The sequence below is a fragment of the Haliotis asinina genome, chromosome 1 (genome assembly GCF_037392515.1).
Source record: "Haliotis asinina isolate JCU_RB_2024 chromosome 1, JCU_Hal_asi_v2, whole genome shotgun sequence".
In the NCBI taxonomy this organism is placed as follows: Eukaryota; Metazoa; Mollusca; class Gastropoda; order Lepetellida; family Haliotidae; genus Haliotis; species Haliotis asinina.
The window spans coordinates 27,194,714-27,214,174 of NC_090280.1; the positions used below are offsets into that span (position 1 = coordinate 27,194,714).

General features: G+C 41.7%; 1 protein-coding gene across 2 annotated transcripts in view; it reads left to right on the forward strand.

The window, feature by feature from the left end:
- Window positions 1-638: 638 nt before the first annotated feature.
- Window positions 639-19,461, forward strand: part of LOC137278039 (uncharacterized) — a 33,300-nt gene continuing 14,477 nt past the window's right edge. Inside the window, exons 1-9 of one of the 2 annotated variants that reach the window (XM_067810085.1) lie at window positions 639-710; window positions 1,072-1,154; window positions 1,793-1,852; window positions 2,369-2,499; window positions 4,167-4,344; window positions 9,642-9,727; window positions 9,998-10,142; window positions 10,360-10,445; window positions 10,716-10,860. In XM_067810085.1, the coding sequence (XP_067666186.1) occupies window positions 1,082-1,154; window positions 1,793-1,852; window positions 2,369-2,499; window positions 4,167-4,344; window positions 9,642-9,727; window positions 9,998-10,142; window positions 10,360-10,445; window positions 10,716-10,860 (904 nt within the window). In that variant the 5' untranslated portion in view covers window positions 639-710; window positions 1,072-1,081. Of the gene's footprint in view, window positions 711-893; window positions 924-1,071; window positions 1,155-1,792; window positions 1,853-2,368; window positions 2,500-4,166; window positions 4,345-9,641; window positions 9,728-9,997; window positions 10,143-10,359; window positions 10,446-10,715; window positions 10,861-19,461 lie in introns of those variants that run through there. The other variant, XM_067810094.1, reaches the window with a different exon arrangement.

Below are 19,461 nucleotides of genomic sequence, written 5' to 3' on the forward strand. Positions count from 1 at the left end.
ATTCCCTGCAGAATCATTCTACACGTGAAATGGATGCAAACATTTGAATATCGCTACGTTTTTGAGATTGATATTATAAGTTACGACATCGTGTCGAGGGAAATACGGGGCTTTATCCGTTCCACGTTAAGTTATACTGCCCTTATATTGCTGCGGCTTGGGGAGGTCTGACGTTTTTATAACATTTTGATAGGAAAACAGTGACGCGGGAGGAACATATTTTTTCCTCAGAAATACAGCTTGGGACCATTAGAACGTGTTTATGAATTGTAGATTCAGTCACACTCGTTCTTTCAGACACATATTCTTATTGTGGACACATAGATGATCGGGACGCGGCCAAGTCAAAGTTATTTTCTTAACTGGCAAGAAAATATGTTACGCGCACAAATAAAAGTGACGCGCCAATGCCCGAGAAACATTTAACTTTTTTATTTAACCTAATGCGACATAATACACTATTGGTTAAACCGCTATAAGTTAAACCTATTGATACTATATTCTGTTTCGCAGTAAATATTCTGATTGTGAGTAGACTATTCAGACCATCTATCGCAATTTCCTGAAAATATCCCAGTTTTGCATACAGAACGAAGCGATTTGACCAGTTGACGACGGTCCGTTACTGATGAAAAATCAGGGCCGCTAATGACGCGACTAGTACGCCATGCTGGATCGTTGAGGCTGTGCGCGGTGTATATGGAGCGTCCGTAAGTATTCAGGATGTAACTGGTAAATTGACATATCAGACGTAACCTTTTAATATTGCTACCAGTAAAACTATTTGTGAATGATACACCATGTGCTGGACACACACCACTTGTCAATACAGACGGTCCGTTCTATATACAAAATAATGGTTGATATATAATGTAGCGAATATTAGGTGCATTATTAGAATTCATGAGCGGTCTTCAGAGAAGGTAAGGGAGAGGTAGGAGGGTGGGGGAAAGGCTAAACCTGACTTACGTGGTAATTCAATTAAACAATAACCTTCCTGTTGTTGTGTCAGTCAAAATGATTTTTCAAAATGAAAATAAAATATTTTTGTTGGTTTTTATGTCCCCCAAGATGACCGGCAATGGATACCGTGACGCAAAGCAAGTGTGAGAGGCCAGGCCAGGCCCATGTGAGGAGAATGTTACATTTGTCAAGTAGGTACACCACGAAATTAAGCTTTCCCAAAACATTGCACACCATAACTATGGGCACGAATCGCACATTTCTTCACGCGTCAAAGTCCATGGTATTCAAAGACTTGGTAGTGGCACACGAAAAAAACATATTTCTATATTTTCTGCTTATTTAATTTTAATTTTGATGCCGGCTATGACCTGTAATACCCTTTATCTCAGTTTTTAACATGGTCGATGTATCCAATGAAGCTGAGCAGTTGAGGAGGTATAATATTCAGGAACATGTGGAATAAAAGAAAAATGAACTACATGTACCATGTTCACGCATCTATACACCATGTTCAGTCATACTAAGTGTACATGTATGTTGCGAAATAGGATATCCACATGAATATAATAATTGTGTCCATAAATAAATCTTAAAACCGCAACAATATTTTGCAGTGACCGTCATTTTCGCCATATATATTTGCCATCGACATGAAAATAGTCTTGTTAAGCGATGACAAACTGTTTTGAATCATACGGCTTTCAAGAGTTTCGACTTTTCCCAGGGGTGTGTATGTTATTAAATATGACTTTGAAAGTATTCTGCATTAAGAACCTTGACAGTATTATCTAGTATCTTTGCTTGGGTCGTATTCGTTTTTCTGCAGTTTGGATGTTGTTGCTGCTCTTCGTGTTGACATCATCTACAGATACCCAAGTTACAGGAAGTATGTAGTCACGTATGCAAGTCGGATGTTTTGCATGGAATATCATTTAAAAACATCAGTCTCGTGAAATATATTTCAAATTTCCACATACGGTTATTCACGAAAGCAAAGATACGCCAGAAAATCGCCTTTTGCAATATTCTGCCTCATTATACAAGATTAGTTACACGTGTGTATTTTTAGTCAATTGTGTTAAATTGTATATATCCTGCTTCGTATATCTGTAGTTTCGGTACACTGTTTTATTTTGATTATCCTATGACAAATTAATGACGTGCCACTATTCATCTTTAATAATCGTTTAATGTCACGCACAGCAGGGTATGTATTGAATGTATGAGAGGTGTAGTTATTTGAAAATAGCAATCACCCTTTCACTCACAGTAACTCAGAGTTATGTCAGTCGAAGGCCTCCCACGGCCGACGCCGCCGCCATATTCAAAAACACAAACTGATCTAAGATAAGGTAACTCGTGCGGAGCGGACATAATTTACGCATACAACTTGTATTTGCAGAAGTAACGGTGTCAAAATGCATCGGTGAAGATGCTGCTTTTTGGTGGAATTATACAGTCACTCCATTCTATGCTGTTGAGTGGTATTTTGGAAAGACACTAATAGCGACACTTGAAGAATCTCATCCACAGGTAATGAAATGTTCCATTTGAGTGGCAGACATGGTACCTTGGGTTGCAAGATACTCATCATGTACCACTAATCATTAGGTTTTTTGTGTTTGTTGCCTATATTTGTTCACTTCATTCATAATGGACAGACTGTTTAAGTAAATTGGGGCTTTGACACGCTGAGAAATGTGGATAGAGCCCTAAAGTCCATAGTTCGCCGCAATAAATGGTTAGAAATAAATGGGACAATCTACTACATAATTTGCGGTGCAGAGTTGAGTCCATGGGCACGCCAGAACTTACGATTCTTGTTCGAATCCCGGTTCGCAACGATTACGTTTCTTGTTTGTCAGTAATCACCACGTGACTACAAACGTGAGAAACCTGGTATATGTACCAGGCACGCCGTGATACATGTGTGACTGGAGTAATCTTCAAGCACGCGCGTTGGATTATTGACTTTGATATTAAATACAATATGACACATGTGCACGAAACTGGACTTACATATGAATCTCTGAGAACTTACGTGCAGGCGATAATGCTTCTTAGGGTCTGGGTTCAAAGCCCGGATAGGACTTAACCACAGAATTTACTAGTGTATTGACAATGGCAGTTCAGTGTGTCCGACATGGAATGAGTAAGGCACGAACGCAGAGGACGTTATTTGATGCCATTCACATGCAGCATATGGGTACAGTATCAGTTCGGTTAATCCGGTACAGAAGCTCTGGAATTTAAAGAAATGCTTGGAGCACCAGTTACATTCTACTAAAAGAAAAGTAGGTGACATTCCACGAGCCAGTGCCTTTGCATATGCGAAAAAGTAACATATATCCTTACTAATAGACATTAATTTTCCAAAGGAACGGAATAAATTGTCACTTTTTCCCTTAATTTCTCTTTATCTTCTGTTTCCTCCTCGGCTTCATCATTCATCATTCGCATTTTTATCAAATTTGCAAATTCAACAGCCGATACTTTTAAATGGTATTTATCGTACCTCACACATAAATTTCCCTTTCTGGTTGGCTAAGCGCTCTCCTATTATTTTCAATGTACCCCACTTACAAGCGAGGTACATGGCAATGGACCCCGCTGCCAGTGGCAACTCATTCGGTACTTCGTGGTAGTACTTCTTTATCTCGAATAACATGATACACACATGATACACGGAATTTACCGATGTTTTGCGACTGAAAATTCTATTTTTTTCTAGTTACGTACGCAAAATCTAGCGATGGTTCAGAAATTATTGGCTTCGTATTCCAATAAATAATTTGTTTGTTAAACGTTCAAATGTAACCCCTGTGAATATTACGAAGGGGAAATACACCGCGGCGATTGTACTAAGACAATGCCTGCGGGAAAACTCAGCCAGATGCAAGACTCGAATCGTTCACAGGTGCACGGGCCGACATTCATGCTTCAAACAGTTCAAAATTAACGTTGAAGTGTTCGGTAAGACAAATATGTTGTTCATTGGCTCTTTGGGACCCATTGATTGATGTACCCTCGATGTGTGTGTATGTTCCCTGAGCCAGTGAGTTATCGATAGTGTGAAGCGGCTGGATCAGGTAGAAAAAATATCTATTTGTAATTCTCAGAAGCAGTTAGTAGCAAGTCCTTCATCCTGTGGCAAATTCTGGTGTATTCACTTGGTGAAACTTTTTTTTATCTCTCTGCAGGACTTCCTCAAAATCAACAACAGTTACAAACATCGTTTTCATCGGCTGTTAGAGGAAAACAGAATTGGATTCAATCTCACAAATGTGACTAAAAACGACGAGGGGGATTACACGTGTAAGCTGAACTTGAAAAGCACCTCTATCCTCGTGGAGCAGAAAGGAACGTTAAACGTTCGAGGTAAATTAGTTAAACTAGAAGTTATGTTGAGAACTGATTAAATGAATTAACAGAGTATAAAGCCACCGAATCTGACTACTTGAACCATACATCTGGTCACGTAGACGTGTAGTCCTGATATCACACCAACAAAATCAACACAAAACCACCAAAAACAGACAACAAAAACTAACAAACGCAAGCAAAATCTAACAACTGCTCAGGTCAAGAGGAACTCGGTTGTTCACTCACTCGAACCTGCCCTCATACGACCAGTGTGTGCGCATTATTTTCTTACTTTGTATTGGCTTTTGAATTCTTGAATTATTTTGTCTTAAATACATGGAGAAGATGTTCTGCAGCACACAAATGGAACAATAACCTATCGTTGTTGCTTCTGTCTAAACGTCAGTGCAAGAGACATTGCTGACATTTATCTTTGCTCACTAAAATCAGGGTCTAAAGAAAGGTTCAAATCGTGATGTGTTCGCGAGTTTGACATGGAGATTTATCCTGTGCCCGAGTTAAATATCAAACGAGAACAAAGTTGTTACGTGATGGCATGGGTTTCTGGAGAGTATTGACTCCAACGGGAACGTTGCAACACCATATCGCGTCGTTATCTAGTGTTTGTTTACAAGACAAACAAGGGAGATAACTCTTGACGATATGTTGTTACCAGAGACGCGCGTCTTCCAGTTTGACGTAGACCGGTTCCGACACTGCTGAGCAAGTCGAAATAAATTTTCTTGTTAAGTTATCGTCAAATATTAAGGTAACCGTCTCCATCAAACGTTCAGTTTAGTTTATGCATGTGTTTGAATATATCTGAACAGAACGTTTAAGTTTGAGTAGTTAATCAGGATTTTACATGATGCGTGATTCCTGCATATTTGACACAACAATTGTTTTCTGAAAGACTCTCAAAATATTATCATACGAGTTAAGCTTGACGCAAGTTTTGTGAGTGAACTTCAGAATTCAGTTCAGTAAAGCCAGTAAAAATTGTTGGATAAGCAATGATAGTTTCCACTTTCTTGCAGACTTCTTTAAACAGACTTATATCATTCACAGAAAGTATGGGAACACTGAGTGGCTAAAATGTAGATATGCTGCAATATGGTAAAGATACCAGTCCATTGCATTTGAGTATGCCATTCACGATGTGCAATTTGTGCTGAAATACATTGAACTGTTTTTGAGTTAAGCTCCGGAAATAATTATTATTTCATATGACGATAGGTGCAACGTGATCTGTAGCAGACATGGAGGCCACAAAATTAAGTACCTTCACATGTTATGTGAAACATTATCGGAAATTGAAATAGCTAAGGTAGCTAATGGATTCTTGCAAAATTAGAAATAATGTGGTTATTCGTTTATTTGTAAATCATAATGCTGATATTATTTAACTTTACTTTTACACACAAATATTCTAATACCAATGGTGACTTTTACACACGAATATTCTAATAAAAATGGTGACAGCTGCTTTTGTAATAATCTGTCTTGATTTGAAGTTTTGATACGACTTGTATATATTTGAAGGATCTTTCAAATGTCGATAGCGTGTATTAAAGAGATAGAATGGTTGCAAGACGTCTGATAAATGATTTGTAAATATGATTTGTATTTTTAACAGGTAGTTAAATTGAACAGCTGAGAGTGGCTGTATCTTCACATGGGGTTGAAGTTTTGTAAAATTATTGTCCTTCTGTAGGGGTACGTAAGTCCACAAACTTTCGTTGCAATTTGTAAGCTTTAACTACAATCACCAGCTGCTAAAGGGATGCTGTAAGTTTGGCTTGCACGAAGAAAATGTACACTAAGTCCCCATGGTCCCCAGTATGGGGATCTCCAATCAGTAGGTGGTGGTACTCAGCATGTTCCTATATTGTACTGTCAAATGTTTTTAAAATTTCTTAGAGAGAGGTGCTAGTTTTTATTTCTCTACCCTGTGATATACTGCAAATGACGCTGGTTTCAGTGTCCTTCCTTCGTGCATTTATCATAGATTTATAACTGTTTTGTGGTCACGAGATGGCAGAAATACTGCTGCTGTGATTATAAACTAATTCACTCAGGTATACAGTTGAGACATAGAGCACTACTTTTAATATTTCACCCAGACTACTTCAAATTCATGTTTCTAACACATTTTCATTCAGTGCATTGTTATCACCTGTGTACAAATATACAACTGGCTCACATGGTTCACATATAAATACACAGAATCTACTCCTTAAGTTACTATTATAATCATTTTCAAATGTAATTTTCATATACCTGTATATAGTTTTCCTGGGTGTCTACATAGCGAATATTGGATATTAGTGTTTTCTGAATCTGTGGTTAGTAATGACACTGAGATGTACTATTATGACCCACACCTTTTTATGTAGTCTGTCTCAGACACCGAGCCACATAATTTTCTTTAGTGCTTAGCTCTCCCTGCACTGGGGCTGAAATGGGTTTATCAAAAGTATATATATAATTCCCAATAAACGTTTAGACTCACTAATGTAAATATAGCGACTTACTTCGGGCAACTGTTATCTAAATATTGCTAAGTATTCCATACTATTTTACTAGGTACAGTTTACACACGAACTGACGTATCGTAAAACAAATTCGTAACGTTGAAAAGATTATTGTTATGAGTTCAATGAATGATTTAACTCAGTAAAAAGTGGCGAATTCCTAACAATATAATTATATTAGTGAGTTAGTGAGTGAATATTTAACGTCACATCGGCAATATTGCAGCCATATCGTAAAAAGAACGATTAATTATAAAAATACAAATGAATTAGCAGCACATACATTGTAAACACCTGTCAACGAATGCCAGTAAAACTAACAAGAATATCACAGGGTAGAATGTAAAACTAGTGATTAGACCTAAAACAATGCATCTATAGAGGACAATACAATATAAAAATGAGCTATAGGTTGCAAACATCTGACAGTAGATCACCATACTAAGGGCCATGGGGACTTACAGTACATTTGTTTCCTGCATGGAGCCTAGCTGGATTTACATCATCCCTTCAGCTGTTAGCAAGTTAGACGATACTAACCATACAGTAAAAGAAGACTTATTCTACGATTAAAAACCTGAAAAATGTTTTGGGACTTAAGTACCCTCTCAGGAGGACAATCATTTTGTAGTACTTTAACCCCCTTTGAGGGTTCAGCCACTAATGATTTAAATTACTAATTTAATCTTCCAATCATAAAATATTTATCAATTTACAATTCATTTAACAAATCTAATTACTTTGAAAATAAAATTATTAAACGAGGACTAATATTGCTAAAAAGATCCTTCATAGGTCGTGAAATAAAATACTGATCTCTTGTGATGGGATACTCAACACAGGCAAGCAGGATATGCTTGGTGGTGGACAGAATCAAGTATGTTTAGGTTGCTTTGGTAGGTTCCACCATAGGATGGAACCATAATCAAGTTTAGATAGCACGAGTGATCTATGTAAGTGAAGGAGAGCAGTCTGATCCCCTCCCCATTTGGAATTAGAAACAACCTTTAATAAATCGAGTGCTTTCATTCATTTGGCTTTTAGGGATTTATTATGCGGTAACCAAGGTCAAATGTGAATCGAAAATAAGTCCCAAGAACTTAGCCTCCTTGACAACTTTGATAGGGGTGCCGCTTAGGAATAATTCTGGGTCTTTATGGGGTTTATATTAACGGCAGAAGTGTATGCAACATGTGCTTTAGTTCCCGTGATGTGCAATATTCAATACGTTGGGACAAATATTGCAGTTTCATATGCACAGGTTAATAAACAGCGATTTAATTCCAACTTATAAGTAAAACTGATAGTATTAATGAAAATGATGGTTCCAAGGATGGTGACGCTGTGGCTTCTGCCACTGTCAATGGATCCAGAACAATATCTTCTAGACTACCAGATAATAGTTCTATTTTTACTGCTGAAGCTAACGCCATATTAACAGCTCTTAAATATATTGAAAGACACCCTAAACGTAAACAATATATGATCTATTCAGATTCTCTTTCTTGTCTTCAGGCTATTAAGAATTTATCATGTAAACATCCACTTTTAATTGAAATTATTGAATTGTATAATGATCTTGCTACTGGCCAATACGACATCCTCTTCTGTTGGTTACCAAGCCACGTAGGCATTACTGGTAACGCAATGACCAATCTTGCTGCTAAGGCAGCACTCAACAAATCTGTGACACCACTTCTTATTCCATACAGTGATTTTAAAGCTAAAATTAGATCTTATATCCGTGATCTAATGCAGAAGAAGTGGGACACCCAGGTAGGCATCAACAAATTACATGAAATAAAACCCTATATTGGTTATTCCTACTTGAGATGTCAGTCCAGATTTGAAGAGGTAATCGTGCGCCGATGTCGTATTGGCCATACTAGATATACTCATTCATACCTGTTGAAAGGTGAGGATCCTCGGTTTTGCATCTCTTGTGATGAGAGAACGACGGTCAAGCATATTCTGCTTGACTGTGTTGAATTCTCCATCATAAGGGATAAATATTACAATGTAAAAACAATTAAGGACCTTTTTAACACCGTAAGTTCTCATTTAATTCTTGGATTTTTAAAAGAAATTGATTTCATCATTGAATTTTAATTATTATGTTCTGTAGATAGCTGCATTTTAATTCATGGTCGTTTAGATTAGTAACTTGAATTGTTAGTGGCTGAACCCTCAAAGGGGGTTGAAGTACCGTAAAATTATTGTCCTCCTGAGAGGGTCCGTAAGTCCCAAAACATTTCCTGTACGTTTAGACTTCCACCGTTCTTAATCGTAGCATATGTGTATTTTTAATTTTTGACTAGATGTGACTAAATTGCTAACAGCTGAAGAAATGATGTAAATCCAACTAGGGTCCATGCAGGTAGCAAAGGTACTGTAAGTCCCCATGGTCCCTAGTATGGTGATCTACCTTCAGTTGTTGGCAATCTATAGCCTGTTTTTATATTGTATTGTCTGAATAGTCATATTAGTTTTAACTTTCCACGCTAGTTTTAATTCAAACTGTGATATGCTAGTGGTTTTACTGTCCTTCGTTGACAGATTTTACTACATGCATACATTTCATTTAAATGTTCTCGTCACGATATGGCTGAGATATTGCCGATGTGACGTAAAATATTAAGTCACTCACTCAAGTACCTAATACTATTCAAACACTATGCCTTTGGTTTAGCCTTGGATGCAAAAAGATTTCTGTGATTTAACACAGGTGTGGTTGTGTTTGCAAATGAAGATAAAGCTATGTGAAATTATCTTTTGCAGATATTATCCATGGAAACCTCAATATAATTTGTGACCACAACATTTGTACATGTGGGAATCCAAACAGAAGTGGTGCGTATAGTTGGGTAGGTATCACGTATTGCACAGTTTCAACCCTGGACCTTTGTCAGTGGCTATTGTTTCAACAGTACCTTAGAAATATTGTTATAACATTGAGATCTCTTGATTCGACGTTGTCATTTCAAAACACCACCATACAGCTTGTAGAGTGGCCTTCACACGGCAAACGGATCGTGCAGAAACGTCGCTATTGTGAATATAAAGATGTTAACCATCCATACAGTTTTCTTATCTCTAGATGTTGAAATGTTTTTCATTGTTTTAAACCATTCCAGGTTTTCCATGATGGAGTGGGCAGAAGCGAAACATTAAACACGAACCGATCGCAATTGAATGTGACAGGCATAGCAAAGAACGGATCGTTTCACTGTGTGCGCCATTCCGACTGTCAAAGGTCTGGATGCTTCCATTTCACGTCGGGTGAGTCCTCAGGATTCGTAAGGAATCACTTTTGGTATTCATATTTTGGACAAACAACGATATTAAACTTCATTGTCTGTAAATGCTCAAGTACCTAATAGTATTCAAATACTATGCCTTGGGTTTGGCCTTGGATGCAAAAAGATTTCTATGATTTAACACAGGTATGGTTGTGTTTGCAAATGAAGATAAAGCTATGTGAAATTATTTATTGCAGATATTATCCATGGAAACCTCAATATAATTTGTGACCACAACATTTGTACATGTGGGAATCCAAACAGCAGTGGTGTGTATAGTTGGGTAAGTATCACGTATTGCACAGTTTCAACCCTGGACCTTTGTCAGTGGCTATTGTTTCAGCAGTACCTTAGAAATATTGTTATAACATTGAGATCTCTTGATTCGACGTTGTCATTTAAAAACACCACCACACAGCTTGTAGAGTGGCCTTCACACGGCAAACGGATCGTACAGAAACGTCGCTATTGTGAATATAAATATGTTAACCATCCATACAGTTTTCTTATCTCTAGATGTTGAAATGTTTTTCATTGTTTTAAACCATTCCAGGTTTTCCATGATGGAGTGGACAGAAGCGAGACATTAAACACGAACCGATTGGAATTGAACGTGACTGGCATGGCAAAGAATCGATCGTTTCACTGTGTGCGCCATTCCGACTGTCAAAGGTCTGGATGCTTCCATTTCACGTCGAGTGAGTCCTCAGAATTCGTAAGGAATCACTTTTGGTATTCATATTTTGGACAAACAACGATATTAAACTTCATTGTCTGTAAATGCTCAAGCACCTAATAGTATTCAAATACTATGCCTTGAGTTTGGCCTTGGATGCGAAAAAAGAGAATGTTTTGATTTGATGGTTGCACAGGAAATGAGCACATTGTGAGAAGATCAAAGCATCGTATAAACAGATCTGCTGACTGAGTTGCACTTCTGCACCAGACTTACTGAACAGACTGGGGCCCTTCCTCGACACGATATATACTCAAAGATGAGAAACTCTGACTGAACATTGCGGCAACAATGTATTAACTTCGAGATGAAAGTGGCATGATTTTTTGCGTCCACGGATTTCAGTTGTCCTAAATGCAGTTTGTGAGCGTTTTGATCTTAATCATTGCAATATTACTATACTTACAGTTTGACCTTGAAACTGAGCAGGAAGCACTTAGGTACCCCCTGGTCACAATGAAGTCCCATCGGACGAGCCGTTCGCCGGTTCGGGCCCCTTCTCTGCACAGGGGACTTCCTCCAGCATCTCCCCCTCACCTTCTCTCTACAGAAGGAGGAGGAAAAAGAAATCAAAATGGAGTAGGTCGCACAAAGCTTCTCTAACCACTAGGGTGCCCGACTGAGTGAAGACACTCGTCTCGAGCCTTCTTGACCAGCGAGGTTCCCCTCCCCCATACGGGAATCTTCCCATTCACCCCGAAGGGTGGTACGGATGGCTTCCCCCATCAGACTGCCTACGCCACCGAACGAGGTGGATATGTATAACCCTCCCCTCATTCGCATCCTTCCAGAGGCTGAGGACGCTAACCCTCCACCTACAAGGGATCCAGTAGCTCACCTGGCGGCTGTGGCGGAATTTTCAGGGGCACCGCTGGTGGAACTTGAGGACCACCCGTCTGCCGCCAAGAGGGCTAGGGTGACTTCCTTTTGTGGCGAGGATTCCTTCTGTTCCCCTCGGAAGGCCCTCCCACCCCATCGTCCCTCTCAATAAGTGGGAAGTGACTTTAAATCGGAGGTGGCCGCAGCGGGACCTGGTCATCTCCTTCCTCCATGAGTCCTTACGGACAGACAACGTAACAACATCCCCTTGGCTAACTCCCCAATCCCACTAGAACACACCCCCCCCCACCCCACCCCCCACGTTGGACCAGGGCATCAGTCGGGTTGCTTCCGGGCAGCTACCTCAGAAGGTTTCTGATGCACACTTGTCACACCTTGACAAGGAGACTCGGTCTATCTTAGGTTCCGCCAATTACTTAGCTCACGCCTGTCAGGCCATTTCAAGTTTTGCCAGGGAAGCAGGCATGGAAGACGGTGTAGAGCTCCTGTATCGTGCATTCGGATCCATGGCCGGAGGCATAGCACAGATCTGCTTGTCTGCCGGACGTATTTCGGCAGGCATCACTAATTTCCGACGTGAGGGGTTCTTAGGAAGAACGAATCTCCCGGCAGAGATCAGAGATTCTCTCCGCCACGCCTCCCCCTCTGCGGGAACTCTCTTTGCGGGCGAGATTCCAGAGGCCCTTCATTCGAGGCATGAGTATCAGCAACAGGAGTTGACTAACAGACTCGCCTTGACCGGAGCCAGAGGTCGTTCGCAGCCACAGGAGTGATCCAACCGAACCCTCAAAAGACGGAGTCTACTCCCAAAAAACAGACAGGACAAGTGTCCTTTCGGAAAGGGTGAGGGAAGGAAGGCCGCAGGGGTTCCATCCCTTCCTCCACTCCCAGGAAGAAACTTGGTGGGCCCAAGCACAACTGACGGGTGGGTCCTGCCAGTCCTCCCCCCTCCGATAGTAGATCCTTCCATAGGGCATGTAGGGGGTCATCTCTCGAAATATATACCAATCTGGGTTCAGCTCAGACTGGACAAGTTCGTATGTCAGATTCTGGAGTCTCGCTTCCACATCCCTGTCTCCTCCCCTCCACCTCCCATCTGCCATCCAGTCGAATGGCTTCCCGATCCGAACAAGTTCGAGTTGGAACAGGTGGAAACTCTCATTGCCAAGGAGGGAGTGGAGTTACTCCCTCTCGAGAATCTGTCTCCCGGCTATTACTCTCCGGTATTTCTCAGGCCCCCCAAAAACTCGGGAAAATGGCTGCTGATTCATGATATGAAGGAGTTCAACTCCTCCTGCCTCGCACAGGCGCCATATTTTCGACTCTTGACACTCGCAGGTACCTCGGTTTCATCCTGGGAGGTCGCCACTTTCAGTGGAAGGTACTTCCGTTCAGGATTTCCTCCGCCCCATGGCTGTTCACGTGAGTAACTCAACCCATTCTCCACTTCCTTCACGAACACGGGGTCCTGTTTGTGATGTATCTGGACGATGGGTTCGATCACGACCATTCGCCGGCCGTTCTGGAAGCACAACGGGACTTTGTAATTCTTCTGCACCGGCGGTTAGGATGGCTTGTAAACCTGGACAAGTCGGACCTAGTACCAACAAAATCTCTACAGTTTCTTGAGGCCATTCTATACACAGCTTGCTTCAGAGCCTTCGTGCCACGCGAGCGAATGACGAGACTCCAGTCTCTGATGACCCAGGCTCTGAACAGACCTCTGTCCCTCCATCAGTGGCAGAAGCTACTGGGGTTTCTGACGTCCGCACAAGACCTACCAATCAGGGGGCGACTCGTCCTCCGACCTCTCCAGGTCTTCTCCACTTCCTCAAATGGTGGAACCGAGACAAGAATGTGTTTGGGGGTGTCCCCCTCTGTCCTCCAACCCCGTCACTCCATCTCTTTGTGGACGCCCCCACTCGAGGGTGGGGAGCACACATGGGGACGGAACAAACATCAGGGGTATGGAGTCCCTCCCTCCAGTCTCGACACATAAACCTCCTGGAATTGGATGCAGTATGGCTAGCAATCCTCCACTGGAGGGAAGCCCTCAGGGAGCAAGTGGTACTGGTTCACACAGACAGCTCGTTAGGGGCCTGGGCAATCAACCGCCAGGGCTTGACCAGAGCGGATCCACTTCTACAGTTGCCACTGCAACTGTTTGAGTTGTCAAACAGCTTGCGGTTGAACATCCCTCCATGGAGTGGCAACGGCGCCCTCAGACCTTCCAAACGCTGTGCCTTCAGGTCGGCAGGGCGCTGGTGGACCTGTTTACCACCAAACTCAACCACCAACTGCCCACGTACGTGTCCCCTGTACCAGACCCAGAGGCCTGTCCTCTGTCCTTAGACTGGGAAGGGATGAACGCCTACGCTTTAACTCCCCCAGCGATACTACAATGGGTATTAACCAAACCTAGAATCTCAAACTTCTGCTAGTAGCCCCCAAGTGACCGGCTCGGGCTTGGTACATACCCCTCCACAGACTTTGCAGTCAGGAGCCCATACAGATACCTCTCCGGAGGGATCTTCTCCTAAGTCAGCCAAGCGGACGGATACACGAGAACCCTCAGGTACTCAATCTGTACGCTTGGCTAGTATACAAAATAGTCTGAGGAGGAGTGGGTACTCCAACCGGGTAGCCATAGCAGGCTCACAGAGGGTGACAACTAGGAAATTGATTTCCAGTGGGAAGCGTTTGTTTCCTTTTGCGAGGGTCAGGGGTTTTGTGCTGACTAAACTTCCCTTCTCCAGATAGCGGACTATCAGCTCCACCTACATACCACAAGAGACCTGAAGGCCTCTTCTTCAACACCAACATGGAGGGCATCATGTCCGTCATCTGGAAACGGTCCCCAGGGTTGGATTTGTCGGTACTCAAGGAGTTCAGGCAGGCAGATGGCATACACAAACCCAGGGGCCCCGAGAGGGACCTGAGCATAGTCCTGAACTATCTTAAGTCGGACTTTTATGAGCCCCTGGAGGAAGCCCACATCCTCAGGTTGACAGTCAAGACGGCCTTTCTGGTAGCTATGGCTTCAGCCGCTAGGATCAGCAAGATCCACACACTTCATGCGGACCTCTTGAGGTTCTTACTGGCGGATGGTGGCTCAGTTATTCTAGGGCTCGATCCCACTTTCGTGTGTAAAAATCAAGAGGTGGACGAACTCGGTCGCACTTTCCACATTCCCTGGTGGACCCCAATGACGATGGAGTGCTTGCATTGTGTCCGGTCAGTGCGCTGCGGGTATACACAGACCGCAAACGCACCCTGAGACGGGGCAGACGCAGGTTGTTTCTTCCTCATTCCCAACAGAGCACGAGGGAAATTGACAAAAGGGCACTGGGGGTCTACCTCCGCTCAGCGGTGATAGAAGCCTACAAGGCTGCTGACCTCCCAGCACCTGCGAAAGTCAACCCACATACAATCAGGGTGGCATCGGCTACCTTGGCATACCACAGCCATATTGCTGTGACAGACATCCTCGCCGGTGTTTCTGGAATGGTGATTTGGCGGGAGTGTCCCGGTTAGGACCACTGGTCTTGGCACAGCCGAGAACTTCGGAGTCACTGTTCGTCAGGAGACGAAACAGGAGACGAAACACACTAAGACCTATGTAAGGTCTCCTAGTGGTACAGAGCTTTATGAGATTCTTTGTTAAGAAACGTCCGAATCTTTCCTCATTCTCGGTTATCCTTTCGGTTGGTTTTTAAGCTCCTCCTAAGTGGTTCTTCCCAATGCGGGCTCCTCATCACAGACGGGGTGAACTACAGGAGTGAAGGGAACGAGTTGTTCTTCCGTACCGACCTTCAGTCTCCCTCATCAGAACCACTTACACTACTACAGGTTGAGAGACGATCTGGGTCTTTACCCCCACTTGCCCTCCTCCTACTGTGGGATTCTGGGCAATTGTTGGCTTTCAACTATGATAAGTATGTAAAAAATTGGACATTTTTTATTAAATGTTAGTTTTTATACTTGCCTTGTTGAAAGTCAACAGGTCTGTCGCCGCCAGGGAATGACGTGTCAAGGAGTCACGTGTCCTGTGGGGATCGCGACCCAGCTAAGTACAGGGTTGTCTCTCTTCTCTGCGGTATAAGTAGAGAGACTGAGCGCATCGGAGAGCGCTGGGGCACTTGTTGGCTTTGGACAAGGTAAGTACAAAAAATAATATTTAATCAAAATTGTCCAATTTTAAAATGTAATTTTCATATGCCTGTATATAGTTTTCCTGGGTGTCTACATAGCGAATATTGAATCACACAGGTCATATTTATTAGTGTTTTTCGAATCAGTGGTTATTAGTGACACTTAGACGTAATATTATGAGGCCTTTTATGTAGTCTGTCTCAGACACCGAACCACATTATTTCCCCTACTGCTTATCCCTCCCTGCAATGCTGAAGCCCTAAAAGAAGCAAGTCTAGATTTTCCCTCAGGTGACACTAGAGCTCCTTTTCAGTTGAAATGGGTTTATCAAAAGTATACTTCACTACTGTAAATATAGCGACTTCGGGCAACTGTTGTTATCTAAATATTGCAAACTATTCCATACTATTTACTAGGTACAGTTTACACATGAATTGACGTATCGTAAAACAAATTCGAAACGTTGAAAAGATTATTGTTATGAGTTCAATGAATGATAAAACTCAGTGAAAATTAGCGATTTCCTAACAATATAATTATATCAAATAGTGGGCGTAATAAGTGATGGGAAGAATATATTCAGGGACTATGCGCTACTCTACTTCTTATGATGTTGTTGGGGTTATATTTTGAGTTGATATTCTGTGATAGATCAATAATGACTTACGTTGGAATAAGATTAGCTATTGAAAGATCCGCTAGTCGTATATGGCAGTGGCAATGTTGTTTATAACAGCCATTGTAAACTACATTCCAAGAAATGGTAATGAAAGGACTTGATTGTAGCTGTTGTTATGTTTTCGACTGAGCTCTATTATGTGGTGGAGTGGTGGAGTAAGTGAGCATTGTTTAATGCCGATTTTAGCAATATTTTCAACAATATCACTGCTGGTGTTACCAGATATGGCCTTCACAAACTGTACCCATGTGGGGAATCGAACCCGGGTCTTAAGCCGTTAGGTTACGCCGCCGCCCCTTGCCAGTACGACCACTTCAGTGAAAGTAATGATATTATCCTGGGTGATCTAAACTGAGATATAAGCAGAGATAGCCCAACCTTACGTGATGCATCACTCCTAGTCGCAGTAAAACAACGGTATTTCATAAATGTTGTGTCCGCAGTACGCACTCGAGGACCAGGTTTTGCCCATAGGAGCAAAGGCAACTTATATAGGTCACATATTGACCACATATTGATACAACCACACTTGAAAAGGTCAGTAATAGCATGCTTTGTTCGCAACTGTGATACATCTTACCACTTAACTTGACGAAGTGTAGTCGGAACGTAAATATATGAACAAAGGCAGACAATGAGCACATTATCCGAGTTGGACCTTCGTTTGAAAGATATTAGCTCCCCAGGAGTTGGTGTATCTCCCAGGAGAGTGAAAATATATAGCTCACCTATCACTAATGCCCTGCTTGTGTCTGTGGATGTACCATTCCCATTTCTTCCTACAACTCCCACCTAAACCCCTACTGGAAGGAAAACGGTTTACATTATGTCCATTATGAAATGAGGACTGCGAGGCGACTCTGGTCTGTTGACGATAAGCATAGGGAACGTAATTCTACAACATATGGTCAGTGTAAAACTGCTAAGAGCGCGTTCAGACGTTTACAGAGGATCGCGAAAAGAAAACATACAAATTGGTGCGAACATAATTAGCACCATCCTGTGAAGCAAATATTAACCTTTTTTTACAAAACTGTGAAAAAATAAAACGTCAGAATTGATCGTGTGACTACGCTCTACCTCTGGCTCTGGCAGTGGCTACCTCTGGCAATGACTACCTCTGGCAGAGACTACCTCTGGCATATGGGAAATATGGGGCAGCTAAGCTGACCTGGCGCAGCGCTAAGACTCTTAAAGTGTTATCGATCATTTCAAAAGTCACATAGCGAAAGACTAAAGACTATCAAGGATTATAAGGATAACCAAACTAAATCTGACAGAAACATTGTACACTATATATCCTGGAGAAATCTCTTTACAAATACGCAATCTGTGTAAAAATAAAAGCCCAGGTCCAGATAACATATGTAATGAACATTTGATGTTTGCAATTAATAACCTTCTTGAAAAACTATAAGGACTATAAACGTGGAATGGTAATCTCTATATATAAAGGCAAAAAAAAAAAGAAATATCAGATAAAAAAACTGTAGAGGCATTCATGTATTGGGAAATCAGCTGAAAAAGTAATATTACGTAGATAGAATGGTATACATTGTTCATGTTTCTCCAGACAATTCGGATTTCAGAAAGAATATGGAGCTGTTATGTCTGCATTTTCTTTACATAAATGTATTAATTACGCAGATTTCCTTGACAAAGAAAAGGTATTGGATGGTATTTGGCATGCTGGTGTCTTTGTAAAACTAGATGACCTAGGCATAAAGGGGAGGCTGTAGAATCTTCCATATGAAAGTTGCAACAATAGATCTGCGCATATAACATACTGTGGTGAAATGTCACATAGTTATCCTCTTGAACAAGGTGTAGGACAAGGACGGGTGCTGTCCTCGTGGTTCTTTCTTGTCTATGCCAAGATCTGATTCCTGCACTTGTTGAACAAGAACTCGCCGATGATACTACACGAATCAGTGTCACACCTAAAGGGCTACAAGTTGCTCTTGACACTGTTACAGAGTATGCACATGATATTAACGTGCAATGATACCAAAAGTCACGCTCTGGAATTTAGAAGGCTGATTTCCCAACAGAACCCCGCCAAGTTCCATTTGTACAAAGTTCCCAAACATCCTATAGCGTTACGTATGGGGGAGTAGTTCTGAACTCAGAACTAACCTCTACAACGATGGTAATGCGATGTTGCCAAAACGCAAGACGCACAGACAGCTCGTTCAAATCTGTAGGAATAAATAGCTATGATCTCCAACGCATTATATGTGTTAATATATGGCACCGAAAGATTCACTTGCGTAGCTTCTAGGCATGTGAGTTAGCGGTATACGCGCTATAAATGCCGTTAAGTTAGAGAATAAATAAAGGCATTTTGCAAGAGTCACTCAAGGCTTAGACCACCAATCAACAACTGACTCATTGGATGAAAATGAGATGCTTGCACTATTTTATAGTACTCCTCAAACATTACCAGGAATTGTCATACCACTTGGGAAAGTGTGCCATTATTATTTTGTAAATATCTACTTCGTCTTAAGATTGTATTAGGCCTTCCTGTCTTTTCTGTGCAGCAATAGCTGTCATTTGTGTAAATATGTGATAGCGATTACATGTAGCTATTTACACTCATATTTACATCCGTGTATATATTAACATCACCTATTTGCTCTGAGTAACATCAGGGATACTGAAAATCTGGAGGAAATTCATTCATTCATTCATTCATTCATTTACTGCTGGTGACACCAGATTCGGGCTTCACAAACTGTGTCCATGCTAGGGTCTTAAGTATGGAATACTGTAAGGGACATTCTCGCGATCTCGCATTCTCGCGATCTCGACCATTGGAAACAAGCCTAAAAAGCCAAAAGTGCGAGAATGCGAGATTTGACCAAAATCTCGCGTTCTCGCGATCTCGCA